General features: G+C 36.8%; 1 protein-coding gene across 2 annotated transcripts in view; it reads left to right on the top strand.

The window, feature by feature from the left end:
* Positions 1–21,879, top strand: part of UNC13C (unc-13 homolog C) — a 130,958-nt gene that overhangs the window by 82,474 nt on the left and 26,605 nt on the right. For both annotated transcript variants that reach the window (XM_053955034.1, XM_053955033.1), the window contains 5 exons: positions 10,159–10,285; positions 11,201–11,297; positions 11,734–11,877; positions 12,864–12,941; positions 16,344–16,421. In XM_053955034.1, coding sequence (XP_053811009.1) covers positions 10,159–10,285; positions 11,201–11,297; positions 11,734–11,877; positions 12,864–12,941; positions 16,344–16,421 — 524 coding nt within the window. The remainder of the gene's footprint in view (positions 1–10,158; positions 10,286–11,200; positions 11,298–11,733; positions 11,878–12,863; positions 12,942–16,343; positions 16,422–21,879) is intronic.

Genomic DNA, 21,879 nt, shown 5'->3' with positions numbered 1-21,879 from the left:
TAAGATGCTAAAGGCCTTATAAAAATAGGAAAAGGAGACAGTCATTCCACCATTTTATGCATTTAATGTAGGATTGCTTTTCAAGTTTGCGGTTGTCTTCAGTGCTTAAGAAGATACTACTTTCCTGTTTCTCTGACAGAAGCTTCTTCCATGACAGAAAGTGATTTGAAAGAGAAGAGGCAGGTCCAAGAGCTGATGCTAAGCACAGAGACAGCATAGAAAAAAGCCAAAAAGGCTAATGCTGCCCAGAGAAAGGTCACGCCATTTGGTGGCAGATTTCAAGTCTATTTTCACTCCAGATTTACAATGTACAAAGTTCCCCTTAAGATGGATATAGTCTTGGTTTAGAGGGAGGCTACAGAGGTGAGGGAAGGTGAGACTGAGGTTTTGTAAAGGACAAGAAGGCAGCATTCACAGGAATGCAGGATGTCATCACTATCAAAATGTAAAACCTTTTTATTTTAGTCAGTCTCATTTCTACATTGGCACTTTTCACAAATGTATTCCATGTTTATCTTTTCAGACACCTGAGGAATTAAGAGTCCTCTGTGGCAACTCAGAGAGTTTGTAAAGTCAAAGTCAAGGAGATTACAGTTGGAGTTAAACCTTCCTTTGGCAGATAAGATAGCATGTTGCTGTGATTAGAGGAAGAGGGGAGTTAGAAACATTCTTTATTCACCATTACAGACAAGGATGTTGGTAACAGCAGGTACACTCTGTACATCCTGAGGGGCTGAGCTTCCTAAGTATGAGAATCCACCTGTTGAGGGCAAAGCAGAGCTCTCCACGCTTGCCTAAAAAACACCATAGCCATGCCAAATGGCACTATTTTGTTGGTGTTTATTAGACCCAGTAGTTAAGACAGATGAAGTGGACAAAACTGCTCCCAGTTGAGTTAATACTGCTGAGTTAATACTTCTTCATGTTCTGCTGTAGCAATGTATCATATTGCTGGAACTACCTCAGAGATCTCTGGTATGGCACAACCTTGCAATTGGGACTGTTATATCTATAATTTCCTTGTTCTCTAACCCATTTTCTTGGATTTTACACATTGAACCATCATCAGAACAATGAGCAGTACTGCAGTACAAGTCTACAGTAATCTTAGTAAGTTCAAGTTTCTCTATGTCTGACTGTAGGTGTATTCATGGTGCCAGATTTACTAGAAAAAATGTAGTGCATCAGTGAATGCCTGTCTTCATTCTTCAGTCTTAAACTTGTCACTCAATACTAGCAGTGTATATTGTCCTATATAATGATAGCTGTGTCCTTATTTATTCTTTTTCTAACCAATGGCTATTATTCTTATTCCTAAACACTATTATTAGCTCTTACTCAGGTAATCGCTTATTGTAAAAAAATTGTGACAAAGGCAATTTTTGTTAGTCAGCTTATACTGGTACCAACATGCTGTATAAATAATGATTGATTAGTAATTACAGGTTATTTATAGCTCACATGGCCCTGCCCTTTCCACAAATGAGTGAGTTGAAGGGAGAAGTGTTCTGTTCAGCTGAACGGGCTGTATATCACCTGTAGCAGCAGGGGCAGGCAAGACCTCATCCAGAGTTTGTAGATATCTCAACCCAGAAGAATATTTTGCTGCTTCTTTCTTCTTGTCCTTGATTACAGTTCTTTATCACTAAGATGATACCACTTTATTCCATCTCGTGTTTTTGCAAAAGCTGGACTTAGATCTTTTGTCTGAACTAATTTTATGACTGGGGAAGAAAAACAAAAACCCCAAACAAATGAAACCTCTAAACAAAAATGTTACTTTGTCCCCTCAGACAGTCCCTTAAAATATCAGCATTGTTTTGTACAGCTCTGCATCTGCTGGTTGGGGAAAATTTTCATCCTTTTGTTTTCTTGAGGGGTTTCTTCCCCTTATCAGACTGGAGCTGCATAATTCTCACACAGCAGCAGTGGAATGTAGGTGCTGCATCTTTTCCTGCATTCTGTGAGCTAATGACACAGTGAATCCCCTTGTACTTTGGACTTCTTTCATTAAGAAACAGTAACTAATAACAGCTTTCTGAAAAAGAAATACCTTTCTTCATCAACTAGAATACAATATTTGAGTTAAAGAAAATTAAAATAACCTCTGCTATCTTTAATCTTGCCCATTTTTACTAAGACGCTGCTTTGAAGCTTTCCTCACACAGCAGCTGTTGTTCTCCTAGTCTCTGTTTTCTTAGGTTGAAGACTCAGTCTTTTACTTTCAGGACTGTTCCACTTACAGAGATTAATTTGTGTCTTTTTCTCCTATAGAATCTGAGGACAATTTCTTCTTATGGGCAAGTGCATTAGTTCTAAACTAAACATTGGATACTGCTTCACCCCCAGGAGAATAGGATAAATCTGTTAAAACTGCTTGTTTCCATATTATCATTTAATAAGCCTTAAGTGCAATTTGCTGGGTAAGAATTAGAGAACACCTCTCTGGTTTAGCCTTTGCAGGCAGAGCCAGATTGAACACAGGTAATTATTTAAGTGCAGCCTCACATTTATCTTCCTGCTGGATTCTTCCTGGTTTGTACTTCATTCTACTAATTGCTTGTAAAATGCAAGCATGCCTGTTTGATAAGGTTTTATGCTCACTTTGCATACTGTGAGAGGCAAAGAGCAGAAAATCAGATCTTCATGGAAAGACACATTTTTTAAATTAAGCAATAAGTAGATGGAAGAAACCTATCACAAAAATTACATTGAAGATGCAAAGCTGAATATTCAATAGTAAAGTTCCAATGCTTTTGAAGTGCTCTTTGTTACCTTTATTCTGTTTTCCATCCCAGATTCAAGCATTACACTATCAAATCATAAAAACATGGAATGGTTTTGGGTTCAAGGGGACCTTAAAGATCATCCAGTTCCAACCCCCATGCCATGGGCAGGGATCCCACCCACTAGACCAGGCTGCTCAGGGCTCAATCCAGCCTGGCTTGAGCACTTCCAAGGTTGGGGCATATATTCTCTGTTTTGCAATTTTTATATATATTAGAGTTTTATGAAAGCTTAATCAATGATCAATATAAATTGGATTCCTATATTAGCATTACTTTTCTTCTTTTATTACTTCATTACTTTTATTACTTTCTTTTTTTATTACTTCGAATAGATGTTAAAATATCAGTATGAAGTATTTGAAATTTCAATCATATTCTTCAGAACTAGAGCTTTAATTATCATTGTAGATCTCATATAAGATAGGATGGACTATTTCTTCTGCTTCATTCATAGCTTCCATTTCCTTACACATTCCATGGTCAATAAATATACAAAGCAAGAATTTCACCAGCAGTAAAAAGCAGTTCAGAGATTATTTCTCTCACTGGAAGTAAGTGCTTGTTCCCTTTTGTATTCAATAGTAGCCCCATGTATCCAAATACAGATTTTTATCTCTAAATGTTTATTCTTTGAATATTATCTCTTTAGTATCATGGTATGTAAATTTAAGTCTGATACGATATTGAAGGGTGAAATTTATACTGAGGTTGATCTTATGCATTTACTTGTATTCCTGGTATTTTTCTTTTCTTGGCAGCAAGTAAAACAGAGCAAGTTTATGCATAATCAAGCTTCACATCTTGCATTGCCCTTTTGGTGATAACCCATCAACTGTTCTGGAACTTCTGTGGAAGTATTTGACTTTAGACATAGTGATTAATTGATGAGACTAATAGGAGTAATGAGGACTAGAAACAAGCAGTAAAAAAAGCAACTGATTAATGTTGATAAAATATCAAAATTAATTTGCCTAAGTAATCTGAAACATTTAGGCAGTATGACACAGTGGGTAAAAAATGGCAAATGCAATGCCTAGAGAAGATAGGGTAGATTGCAGCAGGTTCATACATCCCTCATGATCTTACATGTTACATCCCTTAAGTAGTATATGACACTGGTGTTTGATGGACTTGAAGTTCCCATGAGACATTTACCTCTCCCAGGGAACCATGTACATCTCTGCTTTTTCTGACACCAAGCAGGTGGCCCTGAACTCTGCTGCACCTGCTGTGAAATGTCAGGCAAAGCAGAGCACTGAGCACACGGCCTCCTGCTTTGGGAGCTTCTCGTTGAATGTAAAGGGCAATGTCACATCAGCTTTTACAGCACTGCATTAAGTCAGGGATTGATTAGCAGCTTCCACTGCAGGCAAGAAGACAAAAAAAGAACAGTGAATCCATTTTTCCTCACCTTTCAGAATAAGACTGAATCTGTCTTCCTTCCCTGATCTCTGTCACAGAATCACAGAATTGCTAGGGTTGGCAAGCACCTGTGGAGATCATCCAGTCTAAGCCCTCTGTCCAGGCAGGGTCACCTGGAGCAGGTGACAACAGGAATGTGTCCAGGAGGGTTTGGAATGTCTCCAGAGAGGGAGGCTCCATGACCTGCCTGGGCAGCTGTTCCAGTGCTCTGCTACCCTCAGTGGGAAGTTCTTCCTCACGCTGAGATGAAACTTCTTGTGTTTTATGGCCATTGTTCCTCGTCATGTTGCTGGGCACCAACACAAAGAGTCTGGCACCCTTCTCTTGGCACCTTCCTTGAGATATTTATATGCATTAATGAGATCCTCCCTGAGTCTTTTCTTCTCCAGACTAAACAGGCCCAGCTCCTCTCTTAAGTCTCTCCTCATAAGAGAGATTTTCCCTCATCATCTTTGTGGTCCCCACTGGACCCTCTCCAGTAGTTCCTCTGTCCAGGGAGGAAATATAACTCCATAGTAAGGAAATGTTTGAAGATCTACAATGCCTTTCTTAATTTATGCATGTTGCCTTAATAAGTGTACTTGGTCTCTTTTTTTTCAGTCTCCTGTTTGCACAGCTTCATCACCCACAGAGATGTTCCAGGTGCAGTCCATTATGTTTGTGAACTGTCCAAAGATATTTTGATGAAAATTTCCAAGTAAATGCAGAGAAAAATTGACTGTGTCAAAAAGTCTGTTGTGAAAAATACAGTATATTTTTTTAAAGGAGAATTAGAAGGGGGAGGGTGTTAGAGATAAATGTAATCCAAAAAGAAGGTAATGACAGAAGTTTTTCAGGTTTTGGTTTATTATATTCATCTTGACACAAAGAGCCCTTTCAGAAAGGTCAGTAGTATTTCATATTATAAAAATCAATGTAAATTATGCATGACTATTTAATTAGTTGTGTTCTACTATCTATTTCAGTTAATAACCAGTGACTTCCATTGCCTTTAGCAAAGTACAAGAATCCTGGGACAAGATTCTAATAGAATGTAATGTTATCTTCTAAATCAATTACGAACTTTGAGTTACATTTTTTCTTTATTTGTGGCCTGTGTGCTGTTAACATTCATACAATCAGAGGCTTCAGATTTCTTTCAGGGGTAAAGGGATTAAATCTAGAGCACTATAAGCATAAAAGAGGCTGTGGCATAGCAACCACTCCTGTATTGTGGGGAAATTACACTGGCATCAGGTGCACTGAACATTAACTTCTACTTTTATCCTAAGCAGAGGTGCATCATTCAGTGTAACATTCCCACAGGGATTCACAGGGAGGAATACCAATGTATAACCCATCCATATCATTCCTTACTGGAGCTCAGCTTCCTCTAGCTGTACTCAGTTTTGTGTTCCCAATTGTCCTTCCCAATTATATGACTGCAAGTTTGGAAATAGCAGGTTTTCTGAAACAGCAGTTCTGGAAGAAATGGATAGCAGCTGGTAGTCTCTAGAATGATTGGTAGGTAATTATTGCAAATAATATGGAATTATGTCACAATGACTGAGAATAACAGCTGAGTTTTGATGGGAAAATTTGCAGCTAATCCAAACACAAATCCTATATGCTTAGTCTCAACCATTTCTGTTTAATAAACTGTAGAGCAATAGAATGTGTGTCAGTCAAACATGCTAGTTGTGATGTAATTAATTTGCTACACATAAATATTCTTTATAGTACTTATTAATCCCTGAAACATTATTTATAAATCCTGAAAACTGTACAAGGTTGGTTTTTTAGAAGAATCTAGTTATGTGTATGTAATAATTTGTACATTTTTTACAGAGTCATTTCCTTGAAGTTCTTGTTCATAAAGATTTCAAATATACTTTAAAACCATATTATCAGAATCCTTCAAGCAGCTTTTACAAAAAACATATTGGCTTGGAAACTGCTGTAGAAAAAAAAATTCTCTGAGTTTTTGTACCCAAATAAGGAAAATCAGAGTTGAACAAAATATCAATTTGATTATCTGAATATTTAACATGTTCATCTTTTATGAAGGTTTTTAAATTACCCTTTTTCCTTTTTTAGCAACTAATACATATGAAAAATTACATGGAAACTCAGAGTGATGTTATTACCTCAAGGTTAAGAAGAAGAAAGGATTCTGTAGTGAAGATTCTATCCCAATTTGTTTAATGATATTGTCTTTAGTGTCATATAGACATTTCTGCTTAATAAATCATCATTATAACTTTTATTTGTTGTTTTAAGAAAATCTTCTCAGCTTTCTTCAGCAGTTGCTGGAAAAATGAACAAAAAACTCCAACATGATTCCAAAGTACTGTTGTTTGGTTGAGGAGGCCTATGAGGAAAGCACCTTGGATTATAATCCTTCCTATTATGTTTCTTTATAAATTTTTCCCTAAAGGAACTGCTGCCTGCAATTAAATTACATGCCAGAGACAGCATCACCAGGGCTGTGCTGATTTCGTGACACACCAAGTTCTTTTGCATATGTTTATGCATTCCCTGTAATAGCTTTTAAAAACAATCTCTCTTCCTTCTTGGGTATACAAATAACATTGGAGCAGATTTTATTGTTTTTCTTCAGTGCCCTTGCTTACTGGAGGTCTCCTTAAGGCAGTTCCAATCTCTGTGATTTGTAGCAGTGAGATGGAACAATTCCATACAGTTTTCATTGTGGTTACAGGTTCAGTGTGTGTTGTAGAAGCACATGTGTGTTACAGCATCACCCCTAAGGAGATATCCACCCCACCCCAAGTGGCATCAACAGTGCAAAAAAAGTTACACTTGCTGGAAGTGTAATTCCTAAAAGCAGCTAAAGTGCCCCATAGAATTTACAGATGTTACAGTTTACAAGAATCTTATCAGTATTTTTTCATTGATGCCCAACACAGTGATATGCCAGGATGGGAACTGTACATGACCTCTTTATAAAACTTATTAGATGAGTAGATGCTTATAAAAATATGCTGCAGTATAAGGAATGCATCAGAGAAAGAGCAGCACAAAATAAAAAACATTATCAGCTTCAGGTTTGTTATACTGGAGATTTCTTTACCTAGAATCAGTTATGAGAATGTTCAGGTATTTCTGCCATCATCTCTCCAGAGAGCACATTTGCACACAACTGGCAGGTTTAGTTCCAGACTGACTCAGTTGGATAATAATTCTGCAAAGCAAGAGAGGAGTTTTTCAAAAAGAGTTATATTGTGCAGCTACTACATCTGTCTTCTAGAAAGCCCAAAATGGATATGTCTGTATAGGGAACCATGGCACTAGCTTTCCCTCCAGGAAAATAGATACAGATTTCCAAAATGCATCCAGGTATCCTGTGCTGGCTCACATTTACGTTAGGTTGTGCAAGATGTTCAGAAATTAAGGAAGCAATCTATTGATCTTAATCTAAATTCAGAACACCCACAGTGATGTTGCTGAACTTTGTAACCAAAATCCATGGTTGCCATGGATAAACCCATCTATTATCCTGTTAAAACTGTCACTGCTGACTCATATGGGCACCTGTTTGCTCCATTCTTTGGTTTATATGAACTGAAGAGGTAAAACGCATGGATACTAATGACCTCATATGTCCTGTGAAGTGTTTGCTGGTTGTGGGAAATAGATTTGTAGAAAATTTTCAAAACTTGACAGAAGGCTCACATAGTATGTATATTTCTATGTAAACTTTGAGATAAGAAACGTTGACTTAGAAATACTATAAAATAGGACAGACATTGTTGAAAGAGAACAGCTGGTGTTCTCATACATTAATGTCAGAGATTCTGGATGCATTTTTCACTTTCATGTAACTATAAATAATATCCTGGGAGACTTCAAATATTCTCAACAAGGCATAAGAGCCTGCAGAAAAAAAGTACAGTTATTCCTGAATTACTTTTGTGTTTATTTTTAATGTGTTATAACTTTTAAGCTTAAAAAGAAAATATCAGTGAATTGTATGTGTAAGTTGTACCCTCCTGGGCAAGTTTGCCAATTAATGGTAGTAGCTCATTTCTAAAATTGATATAAGTATTTCCTTGATTTCTGATACTATAGCAAACATTCTCAAGTTACATTGTATAATCTAACAACCCGTTTATGAAAAGCTTGAATGAAAGAAAGTGCTATTCATTTCAAAAATTCCATTCTTTTGGGATGCAATCTAGGATAGATTTTTAACAATGACTTAAGGAGCAGATGTGCAGTGAATTTCATAGCAGTAACATAATTGTTGTCAGTGAAAGGCTGGTCTGCCTTGTAAGAATACCTTTTATAGAGCAAATGTTTTGTCATCTAGCTTTCTGTACTAGTTTGTGAAAAAATTGCTACCTAAAAAAAAAAAAAAAGATTCCTCAGAACCATGACAGAAGGCAACATCTTTCTCTCTGTGGTCCTGTTTAATGCTAGTAACAATGATACTGTGCTGGGGAGAGTTCGTAGTACTCTCAAGTAGCATGAAGATGAATAAATGCAATATTTAGACAGAAACTGATTTAGTGATTTTTCTTGAGTGTGATGGAAGGGCAGTGAAGGTGAAAATGCTACTGCAATGCTAAAAAGGAAATAAAAGCCCACAGGGGCACTTCATAAGCCGATTTGCACAAATCTTAGTAACTCACTGCATAATAAAATGCATCTGAAACACTTGTTGGATGGCATGGAGTGCTGATTTGGCATAATAATAAAACTAAACATTTCCTTCTAATGTACCTGGCTAGATCTGAAAACACAGAATGTGTCATTCACAGTGCATTTTCACTAACAGAGAATCCAATGCTACATTCAAGTGTATGACAGAGGAGGGGATGCTCCTGCTGTTACAGAAAATTAGGTTCCCATCCAAATATCTGAGATTTGTATAATGCTGTGTTGCAAAGCAAACAGAAGTAAGGAGCAAAAAGGAGGTTTGAAACTGGTAAGTTCTAAATACCTAATATTTTCACAAGAACATCATTCCTGCTGAGCACCTGTTTTTGGTCACTTTTTAAGGGAGCTGGGAAAAGAAATTACTGTTTTGCTTAGGGAAGAATGTGCAAGTGACATGACATCCTGAACAGATGAGATCTGTGGAAATTTTAGGAAGCTGTGAGCAGCAAACGAAGGTATGATTATCCTGCCCAAAATTTGTGGATCCCTGGTTTCATGCTGAGGGAAAAGGAAATGAAAGCTTTGAGCAAGGATAAAGAGAAGGAATGGAGCTGTCCAGGTCTGCAGTGGCTGGGTGAAGAATGCAGAACATAGTGTACAAGCTAAAACAAGGATCAAAATCCTGGAAGAAAGATGGACGTTTGTTCCGAACAAATTCCATCAGACTTCAGAAATTGAGAAAGTGGTTACAGGTGGCTGCATGACTTCTGCCACCCACCTCCATCTGCATATTCAGTATGAGAAGGTGAAGTCCATTTGAAAATTTTCAAAAACACTTTATTGAACCATCTTTTCAACTTATGCCATAAATCCGATGGCTGTAGAGCTGTGGAGTTTTCTCCTCTTTCTTTTTCTTAGCTCTGATAAATGCAGGTTTCACAGATTCCTCTAGGACTGACATTTATAGCTGTCACTTCCTCTGGCTACTACACAGCTATGGTTGTCTTTTCTAGCTTGACACACAGAAGCTTCTTAACCATTTTGTAACAGCCAAAGAAGGATCTAAAGAACAGGAAGTCAGCAAATTTGTGGTTTTTTTTCTCCCTGCAGTGAAGAGAGGGGAGAAGCCTAATTTGTGGTTTGGTGTTTGGTTTGTTTTCTTTTTCCTAGGGGTACTCAGATCCTGAAAATTGAAACTGTGGGTATTACTACATCAAGAAAAATCAAACCAATTATGCTTTAAAATGCAAGTCCTGTGTTATTATGTCACCAGTGCACTGAGGCACAAGAATGTTATTTACTGTTAGAACACTATTAAGTGCTTTTATTTCCACTCCTTCTATTACAGAACATGAAAAGCAGCGATTATGCAAAAGCACAGATTATATGAATTTGCACTTCAAAGTGAAATGGTTTTATAATGAATATGTGCGAGAGCTCTCTGCTTTCAAGGATGCAGTGCCTGAATACTCTCTGTAAGTGGTGTTTTGGGGAGGCTTCCATGAGTCTGGGCTTCATGCAAGGTTTATTTGGGTCAAATATTTATGCTCAGGTTTGTGCAAGATCTCAAGGTGTGTAGCACCAACAACTACTTTTTGCACTTCCTTCTCTTCAATTCTTCATTCTATCAAGTGAAATAGTCCAGGTGTTAAATGTGCAATTAGCTACTTCATAGGTTTATACAGCTGTTGTAACTCTGGGTCTTCAGAGATTACAAAATGCTTTGGTCAGAAAACATCTGAGGAAGGTATGAGGTGGGGGAAGAGCACCACTATTAGTTGTAGGTCCTGCCTTTTTTTTATAACCATTTGGATAAAGCTGTAATGCTAACAGGATATACTACTGAAGTCATTCTGGATCAGGTTAATACTCAGCTGCTGGTTTTGTTTTCACCTATCTCCCTGCAATAAATGTACTCAGTCCTGTCCTTGTATATGAACTGTCCTTAATCTTCTGCAAGTCTTCTGGTTTGCTGAGATGGTTTGAGACCTGTTATTACTTTAATTTTTTTTAATAAATTAAATAAAACACAGCTGATTTTTACTAAATAAAGTTATATACAAGTTATTTCATATACAAATAAAAAATAAATACTTCCAAAGAGCCAATATTGATAGAAGGTGCACACCTGCCATGCCTCACTGGTAGAGAATTGGCTACTGCTAATTTTACATCATCAGGGTACACCAGTGAGAGTATTGTGAAACTGAAGCCTGAAAAGCCTTTTGGTAGCTGCAGCATTTTGGTGACAAAAATTTTTCCAGGTTGTTGGAATCTTTAGCAATTACAACATATCTGAAAACACAAGGTGCCAAACTGCTGGGTATTATAACATTTTTCCTTTTGGGTTCTTCATGAAATTTACCTACTTTACTTTACAAAATTTTCAGGTGGTTTGAACCATTTGTCATACAGTGGCTGGATGAAAATGAGGATGTCTCAATGGAATTTCTTCATGGAGCACTAGAAAGAGATAAAAAAGATGGGGTGAGCCTTTACTTTTTAAAGAAGAGAATAAATAAAGTATCAAGACATATATTATTACAAAACCAGAAGTACATTTGGTCCCACAACATCCTTCTTAGATTTCAAGAGATAACAGCTTTTGGAAGATACCTTATAGAGAAATGCCTGTTCTAATTCCCTCTAATTCCCTCTGCCTAAATCCCACAGAATTCATTTTATGGTATCATTTCATTAACCTATTATGTGATAATGACGTCATGAAAGAAAATTCTGGTTTTATTTTTAAAAGATTCAAAAGTACCAGAAAAGTGAAAAGCCACATTCCTTAGTATTACCAGGAAGACTTCTTTTTTCCTTTATTACTTTTTATGACTCTAGGAGGAAGTTCAAGTATAAGAATCAATGGATACAATTTTGATCTCTGAACAAATATTAACATTTGACTGTTTCTCTCTAGTTTCAGCAAACATCAGATCATGCCCTCTTCTCTTGTTCTGTGGTTGATGTCTTCACACAGCTCAATCAAAGCTTTGAGATTATTAGGAAATTGGAGTGTCCTAATCCAGAAGCACTATCTCATTTAATGAGAAGATTTGCAAAGGTAAATTAAAGTGAATTCATCTCAACTAAGCTTCAGAGAGAATGACACTGTGTTGCTATGTACTTAAAAGCTAAGTGATTCCAATGCTATTCAGAATCAGTGTTTTCTATCTGATTGGGATCTTAAGAAAGACATGCTGTCTGTGGCTTAAGGCTGGGTATTGTCTACTTTGTCAAAAATGGTTTACCAGTTTGAGAAGTTCTATCCTCTCTGAGATTTCACATTTATGTATTTTATACACATATGTATGCATCAATCCTTACCTTGCTAAGAACCGATTGCAGTTCCATTAATGGAGCCATTCAGTGAAATGCAATTAGCTAATTAGGCAGTGCAAATGAAGGAAATTTCAAGGTGTGGCAATAAAGTATTTTTGTTTGAAGTCTTGAGGTGGTAGTTATTCACCTGCTGCTTGATAAACTCAACCCTGCTAGCTTTCTATTTGGATAGTTATATTTCCTCACAAGCTCTGAATTTCCATTATAGTCCTACTGGCTTTAGAAAAGTTCACATTTACTTTTAATTCTGTTCTTTCATTGCAACAATTTCCATTTGCAGGGTTCTTATTTACATGATTATTGTAAGGTAACTCATATTGCCAGGCTTTGAACAGTGCTCCTTTTGTCTTATATTTCCATTATATTTCTAATCTACGCATTGTCACCCTGGAGGATTTTTTGAGCTTGCTACTGTTCCATTAATTATGTAGTACATTGCAAGGAGTAGAGTTCTCAGTGCTTCTCAAAAACACTACTGCTAAAATTAAACTATCTCTGCTATTGAAGACTGCTTTACAATTAGAACTACCCACCATCTGCTGTGCAGGGATTTGAAAATGTGCTCACAGGATTGTTTATATTATTTCTAAAAAATACAATACAGTATGTGTGCAAGCACCTGTAAAACCTATCATTTATACAAACCTTTTATTATTTTTGGTTTACATTTTGAAATTCACCATTTAAAAGAGTCTTCTCCTCTTCTAGACTATCAACAAAGTACTTGTTCAGTATGCTGCAATTATTTCAAGTTACTTCAGCTCCTACTGTGATAAAGAAAATGTTGTAAGTAAGAAATGGTGGCTTTTTTCTGCCTCAGAAATTACCTGTAAGTGACTTACTGTACTTATTGAAAATGTAATCACTTCTCTATATGAAAAAAAACATGAATGGAGGGAGGTCAGCATGTTTTCATAGCTGCTTACAGCAATGTGTAAAAGCTGCAGTAAGTGAAATTAGTTAAGAATCCTTGTTAATAATTTCAGTATTAAAGTCATAAAATAATTACAAGATGGCTACAAACGTGCCATGGATAACAGCCTAATATTATGGTGAACATGGTGAATGTATCTTTATCTTATTTCTCAAAGAGAAGAAAAGGTCTTTGTTTAGGGTTTTCACTTGGCATTGCCTTGCCTCTCTGTGTCAGTTTGTGCATTGGAGAGTTTCTAAGCTCCCTGTGCAGGGAATGTGTGCAGAGGTTTCTGCTGCTCTCTGTGCTTCACCCCTGCAGAGGGGAGGTCAAACTGTGCTGTTTTGTTGCCTCACTGCCTACAAGGGAGTCCCTAGTGAAGAACCAGATTGCCGTGGACTCAGAAATAAATGAGATATGGACACTAAAGATGTCATTGAGCAAATGGAAACACTTTCAATACTTTAACAAGACCAAGGAAAAGCATTCTTGGGAACTGGCTTTTCAATATCATTGATATTCAATCAAAGCTAGTTCTCCCATGGCAGGCAGCTTACAGCACCATGCCTGTTGTATTTAGTAGTGTTTTGTTCAGCTGTACCAATCTGCAGTTGGATCAATAACTGCAGCCTCATCCTCAGACTGTTCACCTTCAATGGTACAGCCCTGAGCCCATCACAGATCTCCTTGTCCTTGTGTCACATCCTGGGCATGACATCTGCCAGTGCTCTATATAGTTAGGGGCAGTGCCATGGTCTACAGGTCACCAACATACACACAGTAATAGAATTTAGAATCTATTGCAGCTAAATATCAAATATTGGGAGTTCCTATTAATTTAATGTTAATATTAAATAAAACTCACTGCTTTCTTGAAGAAATGAGTTCTAATAAAGCATTGAATCATCAAGCCTAACTGTTAGTGTAGTCTTTTGGCCTATCCAATGGGAGATTTTAATTGTTGGAGTGAATAATTTCTGAAGTCACTCTCATATACCTGTCTTTATTAAGGCTTTAGATGAAATTAATCTCATTATGAATTAAAGAGTGGCTTGGGTTGGAAGGGACCTTAAAGATCATCTCCTTCCACCCCTCTGCTGTGAGCAGAGACACCTTCCCTAGACCAGGTATAAAGTATTGTATCAAATGCCTTTGAGGGACATAATTTTTTTTTAGCAGAATTTGCCTTACATACTTCTATCTTAATAAAAGTCCATTTGATCTGGTAATTTCAGCTGCAATAAATGTTCATCTGCATTAAAGTTGATAGAAGAGATTAAAATGAATACTTTTTATTATTCAAATTAGAATTTGGCATTATTTTTCAAGTCAATACTTTTAGTAATCTTACTAAACGCTACAAAATGTGCATACAAACTGTTCAAATAAAAGCATATCAAAGATGCTTTACATAAAGGTATTTATCTAATGTAAAAACAGCCTCTTATCTTCACCTCCTGTCAGCATTTACAAACAAATGTGGGTTCTGGTGTTGTACTTGCCACCCACTTTTACCTGTTGTTGCATCTGTCCAATTCCCATAAACTGCTGCACAGACTATTCTGAAGGGAAGGAGATAATGAAATACAATGAGAATGTTTTTAAGTAATGTTCTTTACCTGACAACAATAGTAAAGTTTTCATTGAGCCAAGGTAGGCTTAAACTCTGAAAGAGCCACCTGAGCCAGCCTCAAAGGAAACTTTGAAATGGCTTTCGTGTGAAGTGTTTCTCTCAAAGCTTCAGGGTATTGCCAAAGGCATTTGTATTTGTTTGGAACAAAAGGAACAAGATGTTATATTCAGCTACTTATACCCCCATCACAAATCATAATTCTCATAATTATTGATTTGTGATATTGCAGATAATTTCTGAAATAATTAATTTCTTAGAAGTCAGGAGATAGTACAGGAAAGGAGGATATAATCTTAGTGATTATAAATTAAGAGAAGGTGGATAGACAAATAGAAGTGGGGGTTGTAGATTTTTCAAGAGATGAGCAGAGAGGTGACACTTCAGCTATACAAAGCCAGCTGCATTCTGTAGGAGGATGAGCAGCATGCTTCACTGGGAAGGAATAATCTAAGTAGTAAGATGTTAGACCAAATTTCTTTTTCTTCTTCAGTTGAGAAAGACTCTGACACCAAATTCCTATGACAATAATGTATTAATAATTAAAGCTAAATCATGTTATTGAGCCCATCATGCTTCAGGTCTACATTGGAACATGCTATTGACTAGACAGGTACAAATGAGTATCAATCACTGTAATCATACCATCACCACCTTGTTTTCTGTAGAAAAGTATACATGTTTTATTGAAATGCATTTCCTCAGTGTCTAAATTAATCCAGTCACACACTAGAACACACTGGCCTTGGCCAGCCACAGTTCTTGTAGTAAGTATTGTCTGATTGCTTCATCTGCACCATAACAAACCAGTATATTAAGTCATCTATGTACACAAGATTCTAGTAATAGATTTTCTTCCATGATTTTTGTAATTAGCTCCTTATTTTTATTGATGTTTTACTTTTAGCCTTATATGAATACAGAAATTGCTGTCTATTGCACAGTGGCTCTTTTGCACAATTTTCTGTCTTTAAAAAATTAGCTTAAACAGCAACATTTCTAGACTAAAATAATATGATTACAGAGTTCTATTGCCTAATTTTTTCACCAGCTTTTCAAGTAATGCAAAAATATATATATCTAAAATATTAGTCTGTTATTAACAGAACTGCCTCTTGATTTATTTAAATACTTAAGCATCAGCTATTATCTGGGTTACAGTGTTGTCACAGTTTTCTGAAAAGACTGGGTCTAGAAAGCAGCGTGGCAACCCCTTTCCTGCAGCCAGTTGTCACTGCCAAAGCACTTTGATTGTTGCCTCTGCTCTCCACAGGATGAGGATGTGCTACTTGTATTAATCCACCAGATGTAACTGTATTAGGTATGACTAGAAATTACCTGGGATAGCTCAGGATGTGGAATTCTGGGATCTGGAACCTGTCCAGCTGATGGGGAGATGGAATCCAGTTCCCTGTGGGGCAGCACTGCCCTTAGTGGGCAGTCACAGGCAGAGCAGGCAAAGAGAAGAGCCAGTTAAAGAGGAAGGAGAGGCAGCAGTGGACAGAAGTTCCTCTAAAAAACACAGCTGAATGAGTGAAGATGGTCTTAGAAATCTTTTCCAACCTTAATGTTTCTTTAATTCTATGAATGTAGGGCTGCTGAAGAATTGGTTGTGCACAATCTCACATTTGATGTTCTCTCTTAGGCCTGTATCTTGATGAACAACATTCAGCAACTAAGAGTCCAGCTTGAGAAAATGTTTGAGTCCATGGGAGGAAAGGAGGTGAGTCATATCTGTTTCCTGATTCATTCAAAGTTCCTTAGAGATCATTAGCACCATGTTTGCAACCTAGTCAAAGTTTTCACTTCTACTTGTAAAGAAAATTAAAATGCTTAAAAAAAAGTCTACAAGACCTATTTACTGTCCTGACAATATGGGAATGACATAACTATTTCACAGACACATGCTAATGATCTGTAATGTTTTATCAGCACTGGGTGTTTTGTGGTGCAATCTGTAGTGCCAGCTTTATTTTAATGTTTGTATTGGACTATACGTTGCTTTTTTTTGTATTGGTACGTTTTGTCTGTAATGTGTCATTGTCTTTGTCTAATGCCTTTGACTTGCAATCCACTGAGCAGAAGAAAGAAGGAGAGAGATTCTCTTATGAGGTTTGTGATAGTAAGCATCTTTTATTATTCCTGACCATATTTTCTAAGGCTAAAAACAGTCACATTTTCTACTTATTTCCATTGATGCATCTGTGAAATTCCCTATGATCTAAAATAAAAAAGAGCTATGCTTGGGCATTCAGTTGACAATAAACTGAAAAGTTTTACTATGCAGATAGTGCAATACCCTTTCAGAGTTTAAAAAAATCTATAAACATTTTAAGTGCACTTTTCAGTATCTGAGGGCCTGCTTGTATTCAAGATACCATTTCACCACGATCTGTTACTCAACAGTTCAAAACATCCTCAGCTTTATCCCCTTTTTCATTTCAGAAGTTTTAAAAGAACCTGAAGTCCTGTCCAACAGTAAAAGGACATAAACAGTGCTTCAATACCTTCCAGACAGTAGTCTTTCACTGTTCTGAATCATGATGAATAAATTAAGTAGAAATGAAGAATTGATTTATCTTCAAGCCATTGAAAAAATCCTGTCTACTTGTTGAGAAGCAATGTTTAGAACATGAATATCCTACCCATATTTTCAGTAGCTGGCTTTAAAAAATAAGTTATGCATACATCATCCTTTTTCTTCTTGAGGCTGTAGCTTGATAGATTCCTAAAACTTTGATCTAATGTGGCCACACTAAATGGAGAAAACTGGAAAACGCAGCATTTCATATTTCCACATCCACAGTGGGACCCTACAGAGGTGCAATGTGTCCCCTATGCCATGCAAGGAACTGAAGCCTCCAGATGCACCTACAGAGTCACTCCAGGGTGTGGAGGGTCTGCTGAGCCAGGAACAGCTCCTTGAAGCTGCCACAGCAGAAATACCTCCTGCTCCAGATAACAGGAAATAAACGTCTGCAGCCTTGTCACTGCAAATTTCCTACCAAACTTTGAAAAGAGATATTCATCATCCAGAGGTGGCTGTTTTTGTGGTTCCTATTATACCCTTTTCTCTCTCTGAATATTACAAGCAATCTTGCCCCCATGCTTTTATGTTCTGTGCAAAGTACTTCTGTATTAGGTCTTGGATCCAAACTTAATTTTAAATGTCATGACTCATGAAAACAGGTAAATGTCTATAAATCAGAATAATGACAAGGGCAGAGGAAAGCTGAGTCACATTTTATATATATTTCTATCAAATTATTTTCAACCAGAATATTTGCTTGAATCTCTAAAATGTCCCCTTTAATGCAAGAAAATAGTTTTTCATTTGCTCCTAATGCCTTATATAATAATATTTTAAAAATTGGGAATTTTTCATAGCAATTTTCTTTCAAAAGTTTTTATGACTTCTCATCCTTTTTGGTTCCTTTTGATGTTAATGAGGATGAATTATTAAGGTTGTTACAGTATCAAAGCAGAATTTCCTACAAATATGGTGCAACATGCAACCCACGGAGACAATTTGGATATATTTTTCCCTTCATTAGGTGTCCTAAGTGCATCTCTGATTCTAATAGAAAAGATCTTAAAAATACATTCAGACTTTTAGGGCAATTTCTTGAAGAAAAGTACATTCATGTTCAATTTTTTTTCACCCATATCAAGATGCCACTAAAATGTTTGTCCTCCAGTTCAAATATTTATTCCCCTCACTATTCCAAAGGCACAACTGCTAATGGCCAATTTGGCTTATTGAACTGGTACTTACAAGAAACAAAGCCAGCAGTAAAATCTGTAAGCAGTTTCCTTGAAGGGAAAAAACAGTTTAATATTTCATTTGTGGAGGGCATAAAAGTCAGATGATTTTCAGCAAAATAATGAGACCTATTTCAGTTGAAGCAAAACTAATTCTAAGAAAAATTAAATGCTGTTAATCTCCTCAGTGTCACACTGTGAGCAGTATGTCTTTCAAACTGTGCAGTCAAAATAACCACAATCAAGCAGCAGTCCCTCTGTTCAAGTAGGCTTATTGCACATTGCAGGCAGGGAACTCTATAAATAGAGAAAAAACTGATTTCTCAGATCTCCCACCATTAAAATAAAATAGTCTGAACAGGATGAGCTTCTTTATTAACTGTCTTCCTCTGCTGCAGCAAAGCAGGGAGGGTACTTACAAATCATATCAATGAGAACAGTCTGCCATAAGAAAAAGTAGTAAAGTGCATCCAACCCACTGTTTGTTTGGTTTTTTGTAAATCAAGTCAAAAAACATGGGAACAGATCATCATCGTAGAAATTTGGTTTAGCTCCTGTTTGTTTCATCCAAAAGGAATGCATATATTTACACTAAATATTTCTTAATGTCTGACAAACTGGAAGCTGATAAAAGAGAAAGAAGAGAAGCCAATGCTTGTGTTGCTTTTCACCAGATGACAGAACATGGCAGAAATGAGTTACAGTAATTAGGATCAAAAAAAGAGGTGTAAAGCAAAAGGAGGTTGTTTATGTATGACAGTATTATATTAACTGTAGATGAATCATATCCCCACTTTGGTAAATTCAGTTCCAACTTATATTTAAAAGCTTAGGAATTCCTGTAGGGTTCTATATGTGACCTTAAAGACTTTGATGGGGTGACAGAGGACCAGAGTTCAGCAGAATAGTTCTGAAGTGTCCATCTTTACATCTTGTACAGAGGCCCAAGTGCTTTTCAGTGCACTCAGAGCAGTGGCAGCCAAACATCTCCCATCTCACTGTCCCAAGGGTGTGGGTGGAGGAAGGGAGATGTCTGTCAGACACAGAAAGAACCACTAAAGTGATGGAGCTGATAAATACCTGTATCTTTGCCAGATATACAGAAAACATGTAAAGCTATTTTCTGAACAGAAGTAACCAGGTGGTCCCATTAGGAAACTATAAGTAATTAGACCTGTGAAATTGCAGATAAATGGGATTCAGATTAGAGAGGTTCCATTTAACTCATGCAAAAGTAATTTGCATCTCTGTAGTTTCCTGCAGAAATACCACCAAATTTGCAGTTAACAAGATTATGTCCATACTAGCACACATTAAATTGCAGCAGGAAATACCTCAATCTAACACAGTGCAAGAAGCCAAACTCATCAGATTTTTAACTCTTTTCCAAGGCTCATCTGTATAAAAGAATTCACAGTTTTAGACAGGCAGAATTTGGAAACTATGATGTTCAACTATTTCTTATTTTCTCAGCTGTTCAGCAAATGTGTTCTCAGTTTTTGTGTAGCATTCAGAAAAAGTCAAACTTCTAATTATCTCTTTGATAATGCATAATCAATAGATCTTATGTAGTGTGCCTAAATTTATGAGTATATTCTCTTGTGGGTAAAAATTAATTCTGCTATTTAAGGCCATGGTAAAATAGCAGAAATATGAGCCTAGAAAAGCCAAGAATATTAAGAATTGATTAAAAAAAAATGATTTGCACATTATTAATGAAATAAGCTTGCTCCTTTAAAAAAATCCAATTTTGAAACCTGAGCAACCTACCCCAAAGTATTTTAAGGCTAGGCCACACATGCTGGGAACTGTAAATGGAATCCAGAATACAATTGTCCAAGGGATAAATGCATTGTCTTTTCTCTTTTGTTGCTTAAATTGGATATGGTACACTAATGACACTCATAGCTGGGATTTATTATTGGTTTGTTGTTTTTTCTTCCCAAAATAATCAGGCTCAAGTAGAGCCTTTTCCTTTTATTTTCCTGAAATATGTTCAGGGAATTTTGTTACTTTTCGTTCCTTCTTCACCAAACTCTATGAAGCAAATGAGACTTGAAGAGAAAAAGAGAAGTCCCCAATACCAAAAATACTTAATTTTCATGTCTGTATCTCCCTCTATGACATCATCTCAGATGCTGATCAGCATTGCCTCTCACTTCCATGCTTCCACCTTAGCTCTGCCATATCAGGAAAAAGAAGAGGTCATGCTCTGGCACGTTTGGATGATGCCTGAGGACAATCATTAGCACATAGAGGGCACGTAATAAAAAAAATGAAAAGTGCACATTTTAGTTCTGGTGAGACACCCAAATCACCATATTTTCCAGTACCTAGAGAGAAGTAGCATTTAAAACTCTTGCTGACATCTTCTCAGTGATGCCAGCATGGCCAGGTGTGGCACACCTGCCTGGGCAGCCCGCATACCTCTTTGTGTCACTCTCCTCCCCGTGCCACCTCATCGACGGGCATGAGCATGTGCACACACAGGGCTGGGGGTCCTGCCAGATGCCTCCAGCTGTGCACACACAAACTTGTTCCTGCAATTTGTGAGCACAAAGCCTCTAAAATGTTTAACAGTTGCATGCACCCTTCTATAATGTGTGTAATACCCACAATCTGGCATTAGCATTTAATCCAATTTTGGCTGGACTAAATTCAATTCCAGGTGAATTTAGCAGATAGATTGTGTTTTTCTGATTATCACCACAACCTCTGATAGAAAACATTGACCTCTGTAGGCCCAGTAGCAAGGTGATTCTCTAGTTTGTGCATGATCTGCTAAGAAATTTTGAGTCTTCTGCTTGCCTGGTATTTTGTGTTTTCCTTGACATGTATCATGTTCAGTGTGAATGCTTGTGTGTTCAGTGTTTGTTAAATGTTTATATTCTAGAGGTCTTTAATTTGGGGTTTGTATGTATCCCTCCAAAGGAGAGAGTATATTTCCCTAGTGCTATGCATTTCCTGGAAAAATCTTTGCCTTTGATAGCAAAGTCTTAATTTGTTTACTAATATAGACATTGCAGTAAAATTAGCTTTTTAATTCCTGTTCTTCCTATGAAGGAAAGCAATCACTTTAAGTGTATGAAATGTCAAAGTATATCTGCCAGGGACACTACTAACATATACAGAAGCAACAGAAGTTCTCTCAATGCAAAGTAATTCAAAACTAAATCAGTAAGTCGTAACAGTAAGTACTTAGAATAACTAAGTAACATATGAGCTTCTCAGATTAGAAGAGAACTACATGACTACATGACAAGATACTGAGTATCTTCTAAAGGATGTGTGGCAATTCCCCCTTGTCACCTATTTCAGGTTCTTGTCAAAACCTGTAGTGAAAATCTTGAATTTTATATTATTTTAACCCACACATACCTCTAAGGAGATAAAGGATGGTCTAAGATTAAAACACAGTA

Source organism: Vidua chalybeata, chromosome 13 (assembly GCF_026979565.1).
Source record: "Vidua chalybeata isolate OUT-0048 chromosome 13, bVidCha1 merged haplotype, whole genome shotgun sequence".
In the NCBI taxonomy this organism is placed as follows: Eukaryota; Metazoa; Chordata; class Aves; order Passeriformes; family Viduidae; genus Vidua; species Vidua chalybeata.
The sequence above is the reverse complement of the archived record's forward strand: the minus strand, read 5'-3'. Positions and strand labels throughout refer to the sequence as shown.